At 39.4% G+C, this 20,934-nt stretch overlaps 1 protein-coding gene across 1 annotated transcript; it reads right to left on the reverse strand.

Moving 5' to 3' along the window:
• Positions 1 to 1,145: 1,145 nt before the first annotated feature.
• On the reverse strand, positions 1,146 to 20,863 carry C1H16orf96 (chromosome 1 C16orf96 homolog). Its single transcript, XM_051964590.1, has 7 exons — positions 18,949 to 20,863; positions 17,659 to 17,721; positions 16,312 to 16,404; positions 10,937 to 11,123; positions 10,479 to 10,578; positions 8,332 to 8,406; positions 1,146 to 6,322 (listed from the first exon to the last, which is right to left on the reverse strand). The coding sequence occupies exons 1-7, from the start codon at positions 19,056 to 19,058 to the stop codon at positions 6,039 to 6,041; spliced, it is 912 nt and encodes a 303-aa protein (XP_051820550.1). The 5' UTR covers positions 19,059 to 20,863; the 3' UTR covers positions 1,146 to 6,038.
• Between the last annotated feature and the right edge of the window lie 71 nt (positions 20,864 to 20,934).

Below are 20,934 nucleotides of genomic sequence, written 5' to 3' on the forward strand. Positions count from 1 at the left end.
CTAGACTCAAGGGGAGTTATTTTGGAGTTCCTAGTGGAATGATAAAGGTGGTGAATCAGCATGCTGGATATATGTGTCTAGTTCCTGATGCCCAACCCTGGAACTTCTTGAAATTACTTTGTTACTTTGTAAATATTTCAATATAAGCTTCTGAAGGACGGGAACTGTTTTACTTTTGCCTTTGGAGCCTCACACACTGCCTAGTATTCACAAAGTATCTATGGAATTGTACTTGTGTAAATGCTGTATTTCCTTCTAGTAGAATACAAGGGTTTTGAGGGCAAGGATCATTTTGTTTTTATTTTTGTACTCCTAGGGTCTAAAACAGTGTCCATCATAAGTGCTTAATAAATGCTTACAGAATTATTTAGTTGTGTATATGATATATTTCCCATGCGTGTACATATATGTAAGGTCTTAGAAGATGACTATTCTGTGTTTGTATCTCCAGTTTCATATAGCCATGTACATTTTGATTAGAAGTCAACTTTGTCTCCATAAATGAGGCACTTTTGCCAGTACTCAGCAAGGCATCTAACCACTGCCACTAGAACTAATAGACAACATTTATATTTCTCTCCTTGCTGTACTAGTCCCCTTCTCCCATTGCAAAAGTCCTCCCAGGACTTCTATTTTGACCAATCTTCATTTCTTTTCCAGATGTGCTTCTTACTTTCTGGACTTTATCCCCATGCCTCCTTACCTTGGAACTTCTGATTTGTGTTCTCACCCTGGAATATCCCTTCTCCATTCTGGTCCCTTTTACCCCTTGGTGAGTTACTACTAGAGTCTCCATTTTTGGGAAGGACCCAAGTCAGGCAGGGGTGGCTAAGTGGTACAATGGAGCTAGCCTTAAAGTCAAGAGGATCTGAGTTCAAATCCAGCCTCAGACATTTATTAGCTGTGTGACTCTGGGCAAGTCACTTAACCCTGTTTGCCTCAATTTCTTATTTGTAAGATAAGATGCAGAAGGAAATGGTAAGCCACTCCAGCATCTTTGCCAAGAAAAATCTCAAATGAGATCATGAAGAGTTGGACACGACTGGGACCAATCAATCTTCACACCTTCCTAGCACCACTTTTCACATCCCAGATTTTTTCAATAGTATTTTATTTTCCCCAATACATAGTTTTTAACATTCACATTTTTAAAATTAAAGCTTTTTTTATTTTTTAAAACATATGAGTGGACAATTCTTCAACATTAGCCTTTGCAAAACCCTGTGTTCCAATTTTTCCCCCTTTCCCCATGCTCTCTCCTAGATGGCAAATAATCCAATATATGTTAAACATGGTAGAAATATATGTTAAATCCAATATATACATATATATTTATACAATTATTGTGCCGCACAAGAGAAAAAGTGAAGCAAAATAAAATGCAAGCAAACAACAACAAAGAGAGTGAAAATGCTATGTTGTGAACCACACTCAATGCCTACAGTCCTCTCTCTGGGTATAGAGGCTCTCTTCATCACTGAACAATTGGAACTGGTTTGAATCATCTCATTGTTGAAGAGAACCATGTCCATCAGAATTGATCATCATATAGTCTTGTTGCCATAGATAATGATCTCCTGGTTCTGCTCATTTCATTTAGCATCAGTTCATGTAAGTCTCTCCAGGCTTCTCTGAAATCATCCTGCTGGTTGTTTCTTACAGAACAATATTATTTCATAACATTTATATACTATAATTTATGCCATTCTCCAATTGATGGGCATCCACTCGGTTTCTTGCCACTACAAAAAGGGCTGCCACAAATATTTTTGCACATGTGGTCCCTTTCCCCCTTTAAGATCTCTTTGGAATATAAGCCCAGCAGAAACACTGCTGGGTCAAAGGGTATGCACAGTTTGATAACTTTTTGAGCATATTCCAAACTGCTCTCCAGAATGGTTGGATCCATTCACAGTTCCGCCAACAATGTTTAATAAAAGCCTTTTGCCTTGACTTATTGCTTATATAGAACTGTAAGGCTTAAAAAATACTTTACATATGTTATCACTTTAAAAATTTTTTACACATATTATCTCAATAGCTATAGTAAAGTAGGTAGCTATCTTCATAGATGAATTTGAGAGGTTCATGGAATAACCCCTACCCCCAAGTTAACTTTACTTCATCCACAAACACAGGGTGTTTTCATGAATAGCCTTGTAATATTTAATACTGTGGGAGATCTCCCTCAAGATTCAAAAGTCTATGCGCTGTCTGCCTGATTTATGAACTCTTTTTCCCCAGAGTATTTCCATGCTTGTACAGCACTGATGGCTGGAGATCACTTAGCTGACTGGGGGTCATATTTCCCTCCAGATACCTTAGCACTCAGAATTGTCCTATAGGAAAATGCACCATGCTTGAGATTGGAGTGGGATTACAAAATAAACAATAGTCCTTGAAATTCATTCCCACATTCCCCACATATATAGATTAAGGCTTTAAGACCCTGACAAAATACACATGTTATTGGGAAAAGGTAATTCATTAACTTATTAGTAGCCATAAAAGATGAAAGAACTGGTTACAAGCAAGAAAGCGAAAGAATAATACATAAGACTGAGAATTTAGATTCTCAGGGAAAAGGAAAAGAAAGTACATGTACATAAAGAGAAATGAGATGGAGTAGTTTTAGTTGGTTAAGGGTAGCATTAGGGCACTAGTTGGTGGAGGGTAAAGGAGGGGAGAGGTCAGGTTCTAAATGAGAAAGGGAACTATGGAAGGAGGTAGAAAACAAATTGATCCTGGCAGCAAAAATAGTGATAAAATAATCATAGCATCCTTTTCCTCTCACCTTTCATCAGTGGATAAATGCTCTTTAGAACTGATGGGTTACAATAGCCAGGCTGCTGAATGGAGGTTTGCTATTTATCTCTTCACTTGACTTGAACCTTTGCCATCTGACTGATGATCCTCAGTATTGGGGTCACACTTCATGATGCTTCCTACCTCTCCATAGCTCCTTTGCTTCCCCCAGCTTGGTCAACACAAAGGTCATTTTCTTCAGTTATGAAACGGGAATAACATCCATTCCTGCCTTGTTTGATTTAAAGGATTGTTGTATAGATGTTTAATAGAATGGTAATTCTGATAAGGATTAAGGCTCATAATATAGTGAGATTGATTTGGTCTAAAGGGGCTATTTCTATGAAGAGTGCATACATTTGCCATTCCTGGTTCCAGTTCAGATCACATAGGAGTTTAGGGGCCTTCTTCCGGTGATGTGTGACTCAGTACTAAAAAGCTTGCATTCTGAGATAAAAAATACAATATTGGCTATAGCTCCATCTGACCATAAAATTCCTTGAGAGCAGGGACTGATCTTTAATTCCTCAGTATATAGCACAGTGTCTGGCACATAGTAGGTGCTTAATATTTACTGATTGACAATGGAGCCAGAAGAGCTGATGATTTAAAGGATAAATGAAAAGGAGTGACTAACTCTCAACTTTTCTGGCTGTGAATTGTGTCAGGACTAATTTAAGTTGCCTCCCAAGATGGGGTTAGGGGAAGGAGCAGCTTGTCCCAATCACAACCTTGGCATCCATGTGGATGTGAGCACTTGGCATCTAAGCACATGTCCTGCTCAGGCAAGTCTGAAATTGGATTTGGGTTGCTTTTTTATGTTTGTTCTTTCCTGATCTTAGGAAAAATGGGTATTTGTCTTGAAATGTCGTATGATGGAAAATGCCATGCGCATCCAGAGAAAGAACTTTGGAGACAGCATGTGGATCAAAGCATACTATTTTCACCTTGTTTTCTTGTGTTTTTTAGTTTGTTTTTTTCTTGTACATGACAAATATGGACATATCTTTAAAAGAACTGCATATCTTTAACCTATATCAGATTACTTGCTGTTTTGGGAAGGAAGGAAGAGGAGGAAGGGAAGGACAAAAATTTGGAACACAAAATCTTACAAAAATGAATGTTGAAAACTCTACATGTATTTAGAAAAATAAAATACTATTGAAAGTAAAAAAAAAATAAAATGAATGTATCCAAGTACAAATGCAACCTAATGGACAGATTTGGAAGTCCTGGGTCTTATCACATCAGAGCTGAATGGCAGCAGGAGAGGAGTCCCCAGCAAATACTTCATTTTTAGTTGGTCTCTAACAAGAAGATTGGTCCAAGTCTGACTATTTTACCAGCAGATACACATTAGGAGAATTTCAAATAGTCAAAGAAATGAGGTGAAATACATAATGTGTAATCATCTGTCTTATGTTTGATGAAATTTAAATATCAATCTCCTAATGGATTGTAATTGTACTTATAAATTTTAAAATCTTGTTATTTGTCAGATATGTGCACAGTAGTGTCCTATGTCTGAAATTCTGTTTGTGTGTAGAAATAAATTACATATCCTCTGATTCATATTGCATATTGGGTATAATTTTGTTCCTTTGGGAGAAATCCTAGGTGTGAATTATAATCTTAAACTGTACATAAATTTGTCCCTTGAGCACCAGAGTTGAGGTTTGCTAAGATGATGAACATGAGAAAAGGGAGCCTTGCCACTCTCTCATTAGAGGTGAGGCTCCTAAGAATGAACCATGTGTCTAGGTAGGAAAAAAAGAGTGGATGCAGAATTCTAGTCCCTATGAAATCCAGCCTTGGTTCCTCTATGTGAGTTTCAATTGTGGGGAGAGGGGATTTGGGGGGAGAAAGAGAAATACTCTTCTTGTAAGAGGATCATAGATTTTTAAGCTGAAGGCACCTGAGAAGTTGTCTAATTCAAACTATCATTTCCATGGAGAGGTGAAGTGACCTGTTCAAAGTTAATTCAGGTAGTATTTGGCAAGGTTGGTTGGTTTTGGGTCTCCAATGTCAAACCTCTATCATACTCTACTATCTCCCATTATTCTTTTTCAAGATGATTTGCCCTCTATTCTTTCCAGCTAGTCAGAGACATAGAGGGACTTGAGAAAGCAATACCTTCCTAAGATGGACTAAGAAGCAAGTATTCCACTTGATACAATACTCTCTAACCAATGTCCTTACTTGACCCACCAGTGGCTATAATGAGAGTGCCTTTTCATCTGCTATGGGGTTGGGAGGGGAGTGACCTCAAGCCACGGTGACAGAGGTCTAGACAGGCAGGAAAGCAGAGGGCAGCAGTGAGAATGGTGGGCCCTAAAGAGAGGGTAGAAGCCAGTCTCTTGTTGGGCTCTTCCTTTTTTTCTCCCCCAACTCCATGAATGGTGGAAGGCAAAACCACACCCTCAATGTGTGGTCCCAAGATACTTTCTCTTCATCCAGAGTGAAAAAAAAAAAGTTATATTTTATTCTGAGTAGAAGTTTCTAAAAATATTCATCTGTGGTAGGAGCAAGGGGAGGAGGGACCAGGAATCCAGGAGTCACTGGCTTCCAAGACAGTTTAGACAGGAAACTAAACTTTGTAAGAAGGAATAGGGTCTTGGCTAGAATGAAAGGAAAGGCTGTTCAAGGCAGGGTCAGAATGAGCCGTAATCCCCCGGGGGCACTAAATAAGAGAGCTGAGCCTTGGAAGGGGTTTGGAAGCCCCTGGCTGGCTGGTAGGCCACAGAGGTTGGATCAAAAGAGAAAATATGTACAAAATCCTCTGAAAAACCTTAAAAGAGCTGGAACAGTGTGAAAAAACACTAGATTGGAAGTCTAAGGGCCCAAGTTCCAATTTTACCCCTGAAAAAGACATTGTTCATGTCAGTGAAGCTTTCTGGACTTCAGCTTCCTCATTTGTAAAATGAGGGGATTGGACTAGAAGGCTTTTGAGTTCTCTTCCAGATCTTAAGATCCCTCCCAGCTAATCCAACTTCCTTATTTCACAGATGAGGAGATTAAAGCTCAAAGAGACAAGTCATCTGCCTAAAGTCATAGGGTAATAATTGGCAGGGTTGAGATTTAAACCCAGGTTCTTTGATTTCAAATCCATCCAGCCTTGTTTGGCCATGGAATCCATTATCAGAAAGAGTTTTTTTAGGGAATGAGCTATAAGTGGAAGGCTTCTGAATGGGAGAGGGAGGGGCACTCCAGTGGAAAGGGGGAGTGGAAGGGGCTCACATGTTGGTTCCCTCTTCTCGTGAATTGGGATTGAGACCGCCGGTAGGCAAAGAAGCAGAGCCAGACTTGCCGGACTTGCCGGACTTGCCGGACTTGCCGGACTTGCTGGTGAATGGGCCACCACTAATGGTTGTTTTGGTAGTAGGCCTGTTATAGGTGCTGGATAGTTTTGGAGATAAGTTGGCAGAAGATGGTGAATGCTGGAGAATTCCTGAAGGCATCATGGGCTGCGAAAACTGCTGCAGGACCTGGGCAGTCAGGCTGGTTCTGGGGCGTGAGGCTGTAATGGAACAAAAGATTTCCCTAGCCCCTGAAAGCTTGCTTTTCTCCAGAGTGTTTCCACATATATTTTCTCAGCTGATCATCACAGTATCCTGTGAGGCCAGTGGGATGGATTATTAGCTCTTTTTCATCAAGGAAGAATCTGAGTGCCAGAAAGAATGGCTGGCTTGTTCAAGGCAACCTGAGGGATCTGCTACATCTCCTGACCCTTAGGTTGAGGTTCTTTCTGCTACTTCATGTTCCTCCTCTTGGGATTCTGGGAAGCAATGTTTAGGAGTGGAACAGTCAGGAGTGGAAAAGTAAGGGCCACCTTTGTAGCTATGGTTAAGGTGAGTCCTTTCCAAGCTTTTTGTTTTTTAAGGCAATCAGGGTTAAGTGATTTTGCCCGGGATCACACATCTAGTAAATATCTAAGCTGAAGTTGACCTCAGACTCTCCTGATTCCAAGACCAGTTCTCTATCTATCACACTACTTAGCTGTCACCTGCCTAAGTTTTCAAGGAGAACCTCATCCAATCTGCTATTGCAGGATGATGGTACCAAGGACAGCAGAAAAGCTGAGGGGTTCTAGACTTTTTGCTATTAAATGAAGTACAGGTAAATTGATAATAATGATGACAATGCTTATATATTTTAAGTTTACAAAGCACTTTACATACAATATTTGTATGTGACTCTCACAGTGACCCTTTAAGGGTAATCATCTTATTATCCCCATTTAATAGATGAGAAAATTTTGGCTGAGAAGTGCCTAAGTGATCTACTTAGTACCATACAGCTACAGTGTCTGAGATAATATTCAAATCAGGACTTCTGAATTCCAAGTCCAGAGCTCTATATACTACAGCACCTAGTTGCATGTAGGATTGGGAGATAGGGAGAGGACCTCTGATTTCACTGGTATAGGGAACTTCCTATATTCAGGAAACTCTCTCACCCAATGCAAGTCAAAATCAGAGAATTGCCTAGAACAGAGGGATCAAACACACATTCTTGCAGACAAGTCCAAGTGGCCCATCCAGATTAAAGTCTAAAATAATAAAAATACAGTAGAATGTAGTTAATGTTTATACGTGGTTTTCTAAGTCAGTGTGCCTTACCCAAGAATCCTTATGTATGGTGTTATGAACTCAGTTTCTCTATAAATTTGATACTACTAGCTTAGATCATTAAAAGGTTAAATGATTTGCTTGGGGCTAGGAAGTCAGTGTATTTGTTTCCCAGATAGGGCATATCATACCTATCTCTTGGTGTTATTCCGTATTTCAGTTGTGACTGAATCTTCATGACCCCATTTAGTATTTTCTTTGCAAAGGTACTAGAATGGTTTGCCATTTCCTTCTTCAGCTCATTTTACAGATGAGGAAATTGAGGCAAACAAGATTAAATGACCCAGGGTCACACAGCTAGTGTCTGAGGCCAGATTTGAACTCAGGAAGAGGAGTCTTCTCGATTCTAGACCCAGCTCTCTCTCCTCTTCACCACCTAGCTGCCCTGCCACTTTTCATTACATACAATAAAATCTGAATCGCTTTCCATCATGGAATATGCCTTTCAAGTACTTCAGCCCCTATACCTTAGGCTATTTTGTGCTTTTCTTCCTGACTCTTCTCCCTTAGGTTTACCCACAGCTGAAGGAGAGAATCATAGAGCCTTTGGGACAGTTAAGATTGTTTGGAATGTCCTGAAGAAGAATGGGAATGGCCCTATTTTTAGGGGAGAGTGAGACAGAGAATTTGAGAGGTCTACTTTTCCTCAGCACTCCAAAATTGTCCTGGAATTATACTCCCAGAAGGAAACCAAAATCAAGGAGACATTCTTTGTCCCTTCCAAGATATATGGTTCCTCTCCTCTGGAGAGAAGGTTAGAGTAGGAGGAAAATAGGAGAAGCTAGAACCTCAAAAGAAGCCCTCTGGATAAGAGGTGTAATGAGGAATAGATTTGGAACTAGAAAGAACAGTCCAGAGATTAGGCATTTAGGAGAGAAGGGATTAGGTGAATACTTACCAGGGTAGAGGACATTAGAGATATTGGTATACTCAGATACTTTGCGGGATGGTGGTGGTTTTGGAACCCTTAATCCTAAGGGGAGAGAAGTGAAGGAAGGGGTAAGCAAATGAGAATGTGGTGAGATTTCTCTCAGATTTCTTCCTGTCCATGGAGGTCCCTTCTCCCACTCCCAGGGCATGGCCAAAGCAATATTTAACACAGCCGTGCGTTGCCCTAGACTTTTGCCTGGTTGCTCCCCTGTCAGAGCTCTGAGATAACAGAGTACAACTGCATCTCCTATTTCCTCTCTATATGTGTTCTTGCCTTGAATCAAAGGGGTCTCCTACACAAGAAATGTTTATTTCCTACTCTCTATCTTTGCTCACTCCATTCTATCCATCCTTTATTATCCTCCCCACTGCTCTCAGCTTATCCAAATCCAATCATCCTCTTTCTTAAAGGCTTTCTCAATCTACCAGGAATGTGTGGTCTTTTCCAGAGTTCTTTGGCACTTACTGTATCACTAACTTAACTGACCATAAAATCAGCTAGATTTGCAGCTAGAAAATGTTGTAGAGATTACCTTGTCTAATTGCCCTCATTTTCCAAAGGGGGGAGTTGATACCCAGAGGGGTTAAATAACTTGTCTAAGGCTAGACAGGTAATAACAAAGGTGAGGCTTAAACCTATTTCCTGTGTCTCCAAGTCCAATGCATTTTTACACTGCCATCATGTCTCCATCATATATTGCTTCTTTTCTCTGCCACTAAATTGTTTCCTGTATATCTGGTTTTTCTTCCCAACCAAGTTTAGTTCTTTTCTAAACTGTAACCTTCTGGAGGGCAGGGATCATAGCTTATACTGCTTTGTAGTTTCCACATTACCTACTACTAGACTGAGGACCAACTAGTGACTCAATGACTGAAGCAATAAACCAAAGAATTTGGTTTGAGTTGGGAGTGTTGGTGATCACCTACTTCCCAACCAAGATGGAGCTAGCCATGGGTCACTACTAAATGGGGCAAACCTCAACTGCCACCAGAGTAACATCACTTGAAAATCCAGCCTCCAAGGAAGCTCCTCCAACAATTTATACTGGGTGCCCCAAAAATCTTTAGTGCAGTTTTATACTTTAATAGCTCAAAAGCTTATGAAAACATTTCCTTTTGTCTGCATACAGGTCAAAGATTTAATGTTGGAAAGGATCTTAGAGGACATTCTAGTCCTATCCCACTCATTTTACAAATTAAACTTAAATTAGTGAGTGATCCAGAGAAGTTAAATGATATGCTCAAATGGAAGTGTTGAACTATTTGGCCTTAAAGGTCTTCTCCAGCTCTAAATCATATAAACCTAAATAGCAGAGGCAGAGGCTACAATCTGAACCTAGGACCTCCAAATTAAAACTCAGCACTCCACCTATTGTACCCTGCTTTCTATTAGTGAATCTTACTGTGCTCCTCCTGAGGCTTGGGTCCCTGGCAAGATGGAAAAGATCTCTAATGCTCAAAGATGTTGACACCTTGGTACTGTATTCAAGTACTGCATTATCCTATAAATAATATTTATATAATGTTTTAAGGTCTTCAAAGCACTATACATCTTAATTGATCATCACAGTCACTCCATTTCATAAGTGAGGGGAAAAAAGGGCTGAGAAAAATTCTGAGTTTCCCAAATTAATACAGATAATAAATGGCAAATACAGCAGATTTGATCCAAATTACTCGAGTTAAAACAGAGTGCTCTCTCTACTATAGCATGCCATCTCTTTATTTATTTATTATTTTTATTAGTAGCTTCAATATTTATATCATCTTCATTTCTTAACATGTGCCTTCCCCTTCTCCTCTCCAACATGTCATCCCTTCTAACAAAGAATTAAAAAGAAAGAAAAGAAATCAGTCAGCATGACAAAACCACATATCAACTGACAGTCTATGTAATACCCGTTGTTCTCCACCTCTGCTTTGTGAGGACAAACCTGGACGTGAAAATCGCACCAATATTGCATCTTTGATAACGCCCCAGATTGGGGCTCTAGATGGAAGGACCTATGCCAGGTTACTTCCTTATTACAGATATCAGAGTTAACAGAGTTGTTTGGAGCTAGTCAGCCCAAAAGTACATGAGTGAAAAGAAAGGTGAGATTTCACAAGTCCTACCTGCCAGGTCCTTCTCAGTCATAAAGGAACGTGGAGTACCACGAAGCCCCATTCTGCCTTTATACAAATTCCCATCCACTCCCAGTATGTTCACTTCACTCTGGGGAGAAAGAGACAGCCCGTTCCCGGACCCTGGGTTATAACTCAATCCCTTTAGGGGAAGAGAGGAAGGGGATGATTCCTTACTGTTTTCCTTTTGCCTTCAAAGGCTGCTCAGTTTTCCTCTTTCCAGATATACTTTACTCCCAATTCCAGTTTATTTCCTCCTCTCTTACTACCCAAGGTCTCAGTTCCCTCACAGGCCCTGGAATGGAACCTTCTTTCTATTAACTGCTAAAGCTGGGATAAGTCTAAGTACAGGAGGAGAGGGATTGAGCCATGCACCCATCCCCATCCCAGGATCCCAAATAGAAATCTTCCATCTGGAAACTGATGAACCAAAAGCAGGCTCTACTCACATTCGGAGGAGGAAACACGGATGGATCCCCATATGGGTGAATGGTGCTGACGTTGGGCATCTTCACGATTCGCTTCAGACTTGAATTGTTATCCAAACGTGCCTGGCCATCTGTGGGCATATCCCCCTTTTCAGGTGTATTAGTCATTTGTTGCATTGGTTGTAGCTGCTGCATTTTTTGCTGTTCCCTGGGAAAAGGTGGCTGGTGTGAGGAGGAGACCAAGTTCCTTCCCAACTCAGACTGCACCTCAGGAGGTCATATTGGGTCCTGATGCATCAGGCAGCCTGGCAAGGGAAGGGCTGATGGAGATTAGAACCACTCAGGTTGGTGGTTCAGAATGTGTGAGAAAATTATTAGACTGGGCTTAAAAAAGTCTCTGGTACAAAAGTAACTGGACTAAAACAGAAAGGTTTGCTTTTCTTCAAGCTGCAGCTTTCAGTCTTTGGAGACATTTTCATCAGAATTACTGTAGAGAAGGATGTTTTTGGAGGTGATAGTTGGGGAGATGTTATTTGGCTGCCTCTCATGCTTTTTGTTTGGGATCTCTGCTTTTTCTTATCCACTGTGGCATATTAGGAAAAGCACTGTGCTTATGAATCAGAAGATGTGGTTTTGAGTTTTAGTTCTGACACTTACTTATTGTGTGACCATAGACAAGTCACTTAAACTCAGTTTTCTCATCTGTAAAATAGAGATAATAATAGTTGCCTGACCTACCTGACAGAGTAGTCTTTTTGCCAACTGTAAAGAGCTAAATAAATATAAGTGATTATATCATCATCATTTTCACATTATCATATGGAGATTTGGGGGAGGAGGGAACCACAAGGCAGGAAAAGAAGAAGGGAAAGTATAGAGTGGTAAGGTATAACAAGGATATGGATAGTTTTAGTTTCTTCTCTAGTTGGGAACCAGGAATGGATCAGGGAGCTCAGTTGGGTAAATAAATTGCTGCTCAGGTTATAGTTTCATGGGGGTCAGTTAATGTACAGTGGAGAAAAAATAGATGTTCTATGGTTACAAGCTGTACCCCCATCCCTGATTCACCATTTCACAAAGCTGTCTCACACTTGAACATGTTTGGTCATAGTGGGGACCATACCAGGGATATAGATTACTCAGTTCAAACTACAAGTCCATTGTTGTTCAATTCAATTTTAAAAGGATTAATTAAATTTCTATTGTATGCAGGATGGTATACTAGACACCTGGGGAGGGACATAATTTAGGTAAAACATGGTCCCTGCTTTCATGAAGCTTAAAATCTACTAGGGGTATGAGAAACATATACACATATTTAGAACACACAATAATGTATTCCAAATATATAATGTTGAAACAAAGCACTATATGTTGCTGAGCAATTTAGAGTACATGAATGTGATGAAATAATGCTGTGTTGTAAGAAATGATGAAGAGTGCTAAGTGAAATGAGCAGAACCAGGAGATCATTATATACCCCAACAACGATACTGTTTGAGGATGTATTCTGATGGAAGTGGATCTCTTCGATAAAGAGAGCTAATTCAGGTTTAATTGATCAAGGATGGACAGAAGCAGCTACACCCAAAGAAAGAACACTGGGAAATGAATATAAACTGCTTGCATTTTTGTTTTTCTTCCCAGGTTATTTCTACTTTCTGAATCCAATTCTCCCTGTGCAACAAGAGAACTGTTCAGTTCTGCACACATATATTGTATCCAGGATATACTGTAACCTATTTAACATGTAAAGGACTGCTTGCCATCTGGGGGAGGGGGTGGAGGGAGGGAGGGGAAAAATTGGAACAGAAGTGTGTGCAAGGGATAATGCTGTAAAAAATTACCCTGGCATGGGTTCTATCAATAAAAAGTTATTTTAAAAAAATGATGAAGAAGAAGGTTTCAGAAAAACCTATAAAAAGTTGAATGAACTGATGCAGAGTACAGTGAACAGAACTAGAACAATTTATACAGTAACAATACTCTAAAGACAAATATCTGTGAAAGATTTGGGAACTTTGATTATGCAACAGCTAGCAAGGATTTCAGAGGATTCAGGATGAAATATACTATACTCTTCATGATAGACAGGAGATGGATCCAGAACAGAGATTAAGACATAGGATGTTAGTGGGTTTGGGTTTGTTTTTTTTTGGAAGGGGGAGATAAACAATTTGGGAATTTGTTTTGCTTGACTATACATCTTTGTAACAAGGATTATTTTTCTTTCTTTCTCAGTGGGAGAGAAGATAGTTTATTATTGACTGAAAGAAATAACATTTAATTTTTGAAAAGTGTTGGGAGAGAAAACATTATACAAGAAATGAGGTCAGGAAAGGCTTCCCAGAGAGACAAGGTAGGTTTTCTTCTTCTTTTCTTCTTCTTCTTCCTTCTTCTTCTTTTCTCTTCTTCTTCCTTCTTCTTCTTTTCTTTTTCTTCTTCCTTCTTCTTCTTTTCTTCTTCTTCCTTCTTCTTCTTTTCTTCTTCTTCCTTCTTCTTTTCTTCTTCTTCTTCCTTCTTCTTCTTCTTCTTCTTCTTCTTCTTCTTCTTCTTCTTCCTTCTTCTTTTCTTCTTCTTCCTTCTTCTTCTTCTTCTCTTCTTCTTCTTCTTCTTCTTCTTCTTCTTCTTCTTCTTCTTCTTCTTCTTCTTCTTCTTCTTCTTCTTCTTTCTTCTTCTTCTTCTTCTTCTTCTTCTTCTTCTTCTTCTTCTTCTTCTTCTTCTTCTTCTTCTTCTTCTTCTTCTTCTTCTTCTTCTTTGCCATTGGGTTAAGCAACTTGCCTAGGGTCACATAGCTAGGAAGTATTAAATGTCTGAGGTCAAATTTGAACTCAGATCCTCCTGACTTCAGGGCTGATGCTCTATCCACAGCACCTAGCTGCCTGTAGAAGGTAGATTTTCAGTGACTGAAAGAAATAAAATATAATTTTAAAAAAGTGTAAAGGGAAACACTATATGCGAAATTAGGAAGTCAAAGAGGATTTCCCAAAGAAGAGAGCATTTATGTTATGCTCTCAAGAGTGGATTGGAATTCAACAAGCAGACATTCTTGATGTCTGGAACAGAAAGAACTAAAGTAGAGAAGAGGGAAAAGTGCAGAATATGTGAGTGTTAATATGCATGTATTAATTGTTGCTGTTTTATTTGTTTTTTTAGAGATGTAATTAGGCTTAAGTGACTTGTCCAGGGTCACCCAGATTGTAAGTGTCTGAGGCAAAATTTGAACTCAGGGCTAGTGCTCTATCCACTGTACCACCTAGCTGCCCCTAGTGTAGAATGTATTTGTGAGACAGACAGAAGGTCTCAGTCAGGAAGGAATGCTTCAGAAGCAGTAAGATGAAATAAGACTGGAGAGGTAGGATGCTGCCAGATTGTGGAGAGCCCAGAACATCGGGCAAAGGAGACTGAAATTTGCTTTGTAAGTAGTAGGAAGCCAGTGAGAGAAGAAAATGGGTGGAAGAAGTAGTGGGGTATGGAGTCAGAGATCCTAAGACTGAATTATGGCCCTGCCATTTACTCTCAGTATGATCTTGAGCAAATAACTTAATATTTCTCAGTCACATTTTCTTATCTGTCAAATGAGGGATTTAGCCTCAGTAGCTTCCAAGTTCCCATCCATCATTCAGTCTATAATTTTAATGAGATTCTGAGCCAGGATGGTGACAGGGGAAATAAAGAGGAGACATATATAAGTGATGTGGTGGAGATAACATCAATAAGATTTACAGAGGAATGGATAGGAGAGATGAGGGGATGAGGAAGCATCAAAAGAATTCTAACACTCAGAACATGAGATTGATGAATAGTAATGCAGAAATAATGAAGACATAAAGGAGGAGAAAGTTTACGTGGAAAAATAATCATAAACTTGGTTCCAAACACATAGAATCCAAATGGAACTATGCTGGAGGCGTCTGGTAATGTGAGTGGGGAATTCAGAAAAGAGCTGGTGATAGAGATTTGGGACATTCTGTATAAATGTATAAATAAATTCCCAAGGAAGAAACTGTTGTTCTCAACAAAGTCAAGGATGGAATCTTGGGAAACACTTTGAAAGGCAAGGGAAAGGATGAGGAACCAATAAATGACAGTATGACAGAGTGAAAAAGGCATTGGAAACCTAGGTTCAAATCCCAACTTTGCAACCTGTGTGACTTTAATCAATGGACTTCTTTGGGTCTCAGTTTCCTTGTCTGTAAAATGAAGGAGTTGAAAAAGATGATCTCCAAAGTCCCTCCAGTTCTAAACCTATGATCTTAAGGAGATAGAAACATATTTAGAAGAGTCAGAGGAGCTCAACAGAGAGATGATACAGAGCAAAACATAAATTTTCAGACCCAGCCAATATGTAAATTTGTTTTGCTTGGCTATATTTTTTTGTTACCAGGGAGAATTTCTATTTGTGGTAGAAGAATAAAAGAAAACTTTTGAGGGGAATAGTGTTTGTAATGCAAAAAAAAAAAGGAACAATGTCAATCAATTTTTTTTAAATACACAGAAAAGGGCAGAAGGTCAGACAAGTAGCACAGCATTGATATTACTGTGTTAAAAAGTCAAGTTGTATATAATAGGGGTTCATGATGGCATGTCTCTTTTTATTGTTCTTTGTACATGAAAATGTTAAGTTTATAATAATTTAAAAGGATGTAGGAGAAAGAAAAGGAAAGTGCAATATTTATGAAGCTAGGGAGGAGAGAATATCCTGTAGAAGAGAGATGATTGGCAGTATTAAATGCTGCATGAGGTTAAGGAGGCTGAAGAATGTAAATAGAAATCTGGTGATTGGGTAGCTAATATTGACCTTCCAGAGGGCAGCTTCATTAGAGCAATAGACGTGGAAACCAGATTGTGTGGGGTTTGGCACGTTCAAACAAGTCAAAGTATGTTGTTGTTGGGTTTTTTTCCTCCGAGACAGAAAACACAGGGTTATTGTTATCAAATTATGTCCCAGCAGGATCAGACATCTTCACCTAAATGGTGAAAAATTCCAATGATGTCAGGCCACTCGATGGGACTTTGAGTTCTTAGTGATTTGGGTCTTTGGAAATAGTGTGGGGTAGAAATAGAATTGGAGGCAACAGTCAGTGTTCAGTCCCCACATTTCATTCATTCATTCACACTTTCCTCTCTTCCTCCCCCCCCCCCAGAAAAGCATAAGTTTCTGAGTCATTTGTGGGCCACACACCTTGTAGGAATAGTTCAACCTTAAGTCCTATAGAACTGCATAGAGATAGTGTTCTCCTTAAGCTCTATAGAGTAAGATTAGGTACCCAGGATTCTTCCAGGGGTGAGTGATTAGAAGGAAGAGTATGGCCTGAAGACCCACTAAGTCCTGTCCATGTCCCAGAGGTCTGGGGAAATGGGGGTGTGGAGCACCATAACTTATTACCACTCACCTTAATTTTCGCTCTTTTAGATAGTCATAGCTGTTTGCACTGACTGGCCTGGCATAGTGGCTCATGTCTAAATTCCGGATACTAATCAACTGTCTGTTAAAGAGGAGAACAGAGAAATAAACAGAAATCCTCAGCAAAATACCTATTATTATGAGAAAGAGATGGGGAGGGAGAGAAATAGTGTTGGGAATCCATCTTTTCAATGAAGATTTCATAGATTAGAATGGAGAAGATAAATTCATAATCAGATCTGATTAGATTTTTACAATCCTCTTCAATTTAAGATGTCCATTTGATGAGTAACCAAAAGTCCTATGGACAGCTTTCCCAGAATAAGATTTCTCTGTGCTGTAAATAGAGCAGCTAGAGCAGTCAATGGAGCATTGGGCATGAAATCTAGAGGACTCATTTGTGAGTTCATTTCTGACATCACTTACTAGATGTACGACCCTGGGCAGGTCTCTCAATTCTGTTTGCCTCAGTTTTCACAACTGTAAAATTAGCTAGAGAAGGAAACGGCAAACCAATTCAGTATCTCTACCAACAAAACCCCAAAATGGGGTCATGAAGAGTTGGATGACCAAAAAAATGACAGAACCACAACAAAAACGCTATGAGGCCGGGGAGCATTTATTTTTTCCTATCTTTTATGTTAATCCCTAGAAGCTAAAATTACTCAGGAGACATGAGCTTGAATAGAATACTGGAAAGCAGGGACCCAGAAGTTGAAAGACCCGGGCTTTCTTCCAGCTTTGTCACTAATTAGCTGGTAAATCATTTAACTTCTCTGGGACTGGGTTCTTCAGTTTCTCAGATGATCATCTCTGTGGGATTTAACTCAGAGCATTGGAATGAGAATTAAGTTCTTTGGAAATAAAGAGTATCCTACAAAAGCAAGGTATTATTATTGATAACTAGATCTTCAGGGAAAAGCTATCTGGGAATCTGCAGAGAAAACCATGTGAAATGGTGCCCCCTGGTGGGAAGGGACTTTCATGAAGGAGGAATTATGACTCAAATTGATTGAGCTAAAACACGTTTGAGCTTGAAATCTATTGACAAAACAAATAAGTAGTGTTTCTGGAGGTCTGAAGGATAGGGACTAAAGAGGGAGAGGATCTGGTCAAGACTGATGCAAAACAGAGGAAGCTGAATTTTATTTTTATAGGCAAAAAAGGTGACATTTTATGCATATTTAATTTCCTATTTGGCATTTTGGATTGGAAAATATTGCTAGTAAAGGCATTTTCTCATAGAAACCCTATTCACATTACATGGAACAGCAGGGTTTAATAAGACACAGTTGGAAATATTGAATTGCAGCAAACCTTGGAGGGTGGTACTCACGGGCTTGTCATGACGTTCACAGGCCTGTCACAAGAAATGCATTTCATCCGATCAAAGAGTTGCCTGAAAGAGACACCCGCCCCAAGCAAGTTGTGATCAGCTTCACGAACCCACTAAGAAAGGTGCCCCAGAGAGTATAATTGGGAGGAAGAGTTAGTGTTCTCTGGGGTCTCCTTAAGAGATGGCTACATTGTAGGTCAGACTCAAAGAACCTACAAGGAGGCTCTGTTTGGGATCTAAAGATCAATAGGTACCTATTGTCCTCTGGCTACTGTATTAAGGGAATGAAGCAAGTCACTGAACCTACCTTTACTTCATCAAGACTTTAAAATCCCCACCTCACTATTCTTGAGTATATGGGCTAGTTAATCTGACAGAGTACTGTTGTCAAAGCCAACTTATATAAAATAGGTCAAGGATGCTCCTTTCTACTTATCTTCTGCAAACATGCTAGGCCATGTGTCAAGTGCTGAAAATGTGACAAAAGGCAAAGACAGTTTCTGCTCTCAAGAAGCTCATACTCTAATGGGGCGGGCAATACACAAATAACTTACATACAAACAAGGACAGATTGGAAATAATAAACAAAGGGAAGGCACTAGGACTAAGAAGGATGGAGAAAGACTTCCTATGAAGGGATTTTATTTGGGACTTAAAGAAGAGACAGCGAGAGAGAGAGAAGGAGAGAGAGAGAGAGAGAGAGAGAGAGAGAGAGAGAGAGAGAGAGAAACAGAGAGACAGACAGAAAGAGACAGAGAGACAGAGACAGAAAGACAGAGAGACAGAGACAGAGATAGACAGACACACAGACAGACAGAGACAGACACACAGACAGATAGAGACAGAGACAGAGAGAGTGAGTATATGTTCCAGGTATAGGGGACAGACATTAAAATTGCCCAGAAGAACAGAGTATCTTATTTGAGGAACATTAAGGAAAAGCATATCTGGGTTTTAACAAGAATTTTTTGGAGATAAGATGACTTAATCTTTAGAAATGATTCTGATGGAGACAGAGGTAAAATGTAGAGGCAAAGGAACTATATAACTGGCCAAGTCTTCTTCCTGTCCTGCTAGGGACCCTTCTCCTCTGCAGTGACCCCTAACCTTTCCTCTCCAGTGTCTTCAGGCTCTTCTTTTATTTGCCTCTGGTCCCCTCTCAGTCTCCAAACCTACTGTGGGGAAGAACTCAAGGACAGGAGGATCTGGAATCCTTTTCCCCAGTGACAATAGAAAAGCTCAGGGAAGGGAGTTCAGCTGATTGAAGGGAAGCTAGTTTTGGAAGCTCACTTCCTAAAGCCAGCAGCAGTTTCTGCATCAAAGCGAGGGCCTTCCATCAGGCTCTTTTTTACAAATTTCCACATATGATCCATCTGTTTCTTCACAGGATCTAAGTCCATGTGGTTCAGCTATGGGGGGATAAAGAAAGGTGCAGAGATTTAGCTTTAGATGTTTGGACTTGATGGTAGTTATTTAAGTGATAAATATTTTTAATTACATCTGCTATACTTTAATCTATTTGAGGATAGGAACTCCTTTAAACAAAAACTTTTTTAAAATTTAATTTATTTTTTATGTTATATATGTACTTTTTTTTTTTTTTACTTATTTCTATGAGTCATGTTGGGAGAGAAAAATCAGAACAAAAGGGACAACCATGAGAAAGAAAAAAAAAAACAGAAGAAAAAAAAATGAAAACACTATGCTTTGGTCTTCATTCAGTCTCCATAGTTTTCTCTCTAAATTAAGATTTGGATTTTCCATCCAAATAGATAAGTACTTTTATCACATACTTCATTCATTTTGTGTTCATTTATTCTCTCAACAAAAATTTGTTGTTAAATGCCTACTATATACAAGAGGCACTAAAGATAAATAATAGCTGATTGCATAATATTTATGGTTTCCATTATGTATATAAAATACTTTTTATTAGATGTTTGTTAAATTTAGAATACAAAAATGTATAATAATTAACATTTATGTAAGACTTCAAAATTTGCAAAGTGTATTCCATACATTATTTCCATTATTTCAATGGAACTTATTGATAACTTGGTGAAGTTACTAGACTGCAGTCATTAAATCCATCCTTTTCATTCTGCAGATAAACTAAGACATTTAAGAGATTAAATGAATGGCCCAAGATCTTCACAGCTAGAAAGTACTTGAGATCACATGTGAATTCAAGTCAGCTTGACATTAGGTCTGGCACTTTACCCACAACATCATGTTTCCTGAGGCATCAAGGAAGGAATCACAAAGGATACAGTTTGGGTTTTGGTTAAGGAATAAGGATTTTTAAAAGGAAATAAGGCATTGAGGGCATCCCGGGCATAGGGATAAGTCAGGAAAGGCTAAGAGTCAGGAAAATGGGGGCAGTAATTATCTAGTTAGGTTAGATAGAAGTTGAATACCTCCAATAAAGTACCTCCAATAAAGGTACAAGGTAGATTGGTGTTAAATTGTGGAGAGCCTTTGATGCCTGCCCAAGGAGTGTTTTTCCCTGCTCTAGTCCAATGCTCAGGACATGGCAGTACTCATTAAAACATTTGAATTGGAGCAGCTCCATGGCCCAGCCAAGAGGACCTGAGTTCAGAGACACTTATTGGCTCTGTGATCCTGGGCAAGTCACTTAACCCCAATTGCTTCAACAACAACAACAACAACAAAAATGCCATTTGAATTAACTTGAATTCTGTTCCGGCTTAAGATACTTGGACCTGGTCATATTTCTGTTCTGCAGCCTGGTATAGTTAGAGCTATAAAACTTCCCACTAAATTCTCCACCCTCACCCCCTTTATATGAGTAACTAAGTAACAGCAGCCTTGTATCCCTGCCAGACACAACAGATGGGGCTTGCCTCAGACATACCACATCCAAGCAGGTACAGAAGGCGGAAAAACAAGGACACTGCTAAACAAATGCTTGGAAAGTTAAGAAAGAATATTTCCCCTCTCCTCCCCCATGCCAGCCCAACACAGTACACATTTATTATTTGTCCTTTTGGGGATTAAAAATGAACCAGACTGGGAGAGGCTTTGGATTCGAGGTTGAAAGGTTTATCTCTCCAGGATGACAGGAGTCTTTGGAAATTTTTGAGAAGGAAAGCAGAAAAACTTCTCCAGCACCTTTTGCCCAGTCCTGTTCATCTGCTGATATCTGCTCCACATTCACAATATATCATTTATCTGAACTCTTACAAGCATCATTTCTCTGGGCCTTATTTTCTTCATCTGCCAGATAATCAGGTCAGATTGGACGATATATTTCTT

This window comes from Antechinus flavipes, chromosome 1 (genome assembly GCF_016432865.1).
Source record: "Antechinus flavipes isolate AdamAnt ecotype Samford, QLD, Australia chromosome 1, AdamAnt_v2, whole genome shotgun sequence".
Lineage (NCBI taxonomy): Eukaryota > Metazoa > Chordata > Mammalia > Dasyuromorphia > Dasyuridae > Antechinus > Antechinus flavipes.